This window comes from Buceros rhinoceros, unplaced genomic scaffold, assembly GCF_000710305.1.
Source record: "Buceros rhinoceros silvestris isolate BGI_N320 unplaced genomic scaffold, ASM71030v1 scaffold20236, whole genome shotgun sequence".
NCBI lineage: Eukaryota > Metazoa > Chordata > Aves > Bucerotiformes > Bucerotidae > Buceros > Buceros rhinoceros.
Window position 1 is genome coordinate 302 of NW_010417164.1, and position 2,536 is coordinate 2,837.

Sequence of the window (2,536 nt, forward strand, 5' to 3'; positions counted from 1 at the left end):
CCGTGCACATCTAGAGCCTGGTGAACAGAGATGCTCCACTCGCATTCCAGAGACAGATTGTTCTAAACCGGAGTTTATGTGGACAATACGCATCACCAGCACAGCAAAGAACAAAATCACGTAAGGATGAATGCATGGCAAGCTGCAGCTGCGCCATACACTGCAAGATCGCCGAATGAACATTTCAGATCTATACCGACCTATTTGCCTACCTTTGGTCACGTAGAGATAGAAGAAGTCGCAGTAGAAGATGGTTTGTACCACCCCGGAAACTACAGCAATCTGGTCGTAGAAATTCTCCGTATAGTAGCGCCAGACCCAGTTGGCAATGTAGAGAGCGCGGTAGAGGCCCAGGAAGAAAAGGTAGTGTGTCGTGATGGTCTCTGCTTCCCCCGTCTTGCTGATCATGAAGAGCTGAGGGAGGATAGCCACAGACTCCAGGTAGATGGAGAAGGTCCATAGGATCTGTGAGATGCAAAACGAGGACAGTGGGGAGTCTTGGTCCTGGTTAATACGCAGTAGGACCCAAAGCTTTTAATTTGGCAGAGCACTGGTGTGTGAGTGGGATGAATAGTGCTGCTGGAGCTGGGGAAAATGAGCCTGCTCTGCTGGGGCTGCGAGCAGACAGCACCGAGCTGCTCTATAGATGGTACAGGCTTCAAGGCTTGCCAACCTTGCCTTTCCTGCCTGCTTTTGCTGTTAAAAATCTCAACTTTTCAACATGCTGCTCACTCTGCTGCCCGGTGTCAGGCTGCTGCTTCCCCTTCCCTTTCCTGCCCCAAGTTTTCTTTACCTCCAAGGGGGTGAAGCTGTGGTTCTCCAGGAACGACAGGCCTGTGACAGGGACCAGCAGAAACTCAAGGCGAAAGGAGTCATTCTCACTGTCAAACGTTCTTCGGAATTTCACGTAGATCATGTACACGGTGACATAGGCACATATCAAAAAAATGACCTGGGGGAGGGAAGGGAGACAGCAAGATCTTACCTGCAATTGCACCTTCTGTGCTTGAGGAGAGGACAGCTTTGCCAAAATCAAGACGTGTTAACCCGGTTATGGTGGGGCTGTGCCAGGGAGGGATAGTGGTGAAGGCTTTTTCTGCACTGGCTTATGGACTGAATTCCGCCGAAGATCCAGCGGTCAACTAAAGATGCCCCATTATGAGGATCACAGCCCTCTAGGTTGCTGTGTGGAAGAGGTTGGCTTGCTGGCAGCCGTCTGTTAATGCTCCCGCTGTGCCAGGACACCCAGGCTTGATTCATGGCACCTCATTCTGGTGGTATGAAAAATGAGGCAAGCTCAGCTTGCTCACTGACTTTGGTGAGGGGCTTTTTTGGTCAAAGGAGGGCCAGCGACACCAAAGGAAGCATCTTTATTCATCCTTCCTGGCAGAAACACTGACTTAGTGACCATGTACCCTCACCTCCCCAAGTAACCACAGTGAGCTGAGGGGAGCCTCTGCTTCTGCACTGCCCTCTCCTTACCTTCATCACAGTGTTATAGACAGAGATGAAGGTTGTGAACAGGTCCAGATAGCGGGTTGTGAAGACAAGAGCAAAAAGAATCTGACTCTTCCCAGAGATACCTGTGTGGCAGAGAGAAGAAGGGAAGGCAAAGCAAATGAGAGGAAAGACCCTTAGGATGGTGAGACCCCTTACACCTTCTTTGGAAGCGGTTGTATACATATACGCTCCTTTGTGAGCCAGGTCTGGTGTGTAGGTGCTGTGGTAGCTCTAGACCTACCGCAGGACTGGCTGGAGTCTCCCAAGCAACAGGACAGGCTCCTCCTGAAGCCCTGGAGCTCTGCTTTGGCATGTAGGAACAAGTGCTTGATGTGCATGGTCACTGCTTTGGCCAATTCAGTCTTCACCATCATCAAGGCATTTTCTCTTCCCTTCCTTGCCCCCTTCACCTGCCCAACCTGACAGGATTTGTGCGACATGAGGGAAGAGCTGTGGGATCAGGGACCAGCCCGGGGATGCTGATGGAGCTAAGTCACAGCTGGCAGGAACATGCAGCTGGACCCACCTATTTCTGTACCTGTGATAATGGCCAGCCCAAAAGTCTTCTGAGGAAAATCCTCCTGCAGGAAGCTGCTGCCCTGATTTCCTTCCCCAGGGATGGGGCAGCCTCTGGTACCTGCCCACACGCTGGCAGGACCTCCGACCTAAAGCAGCTTTCTCTCCAGGTTGTTGGTTTTGGTACCGCCCCAACTTCTTGTGCTCAGTTTTCACCTCCTCTAGCCTTGCTGCCGTCTCCTTCTCCTCACCACCCCAGGATGAACATCAGCCTGAGGCCATGTGCCTTGCCACATCACATCCTTCCAACAAAGCCCTCTCCTCCTGGAGAGGAGACCTTCTGGAGGAGGAGAAAGAGGATGACTTCCCTTGACGAGCCCACCAGGGAGGGCTGCCAGCTTGTGCAGGCTGTTGCTAGCCTTTTCAGCACCCATTCTGCTTGCACCCCTTGCCGATCCCCCCTCCAAGAAGGGCACCCTTCCTTCCCTGGGGCATGGGAGCACTCACCAGCACAGGACTT

The 2,536-nt window shown here is 52.5% G+C and overlaps 1 protein-coding gene across 1 annotated transcript in view; it reads right to left on the reverse strand.

Annotated features, from left to right (window-relative positions):
• Positions 1–200: 200 nt before the first annotated feature.
• The window catches only part of KDELR3 (KDEL (Lys-Asp-Glu-Leu) endoplasmic reticulum protein retention receptor 3), a gene marked incomplete at its 3' end in the record, with an annotated part of 2,512 nt that continues 176 nt past the window's right edge, over positions 201–2,536 (reverse strand). The window contains 4 exon segments of the mRNA XM_010138118.1: positions 201–465; positions 794–952; positions 1,483–1,583; positions 2,204–2,232. Of these exon segments, the coding sequence (XP_010136420.1) occupies positions 201–465; positions 794–952; positions 1,483–1,583; positions 2,204–2,232 (554 nt within the window).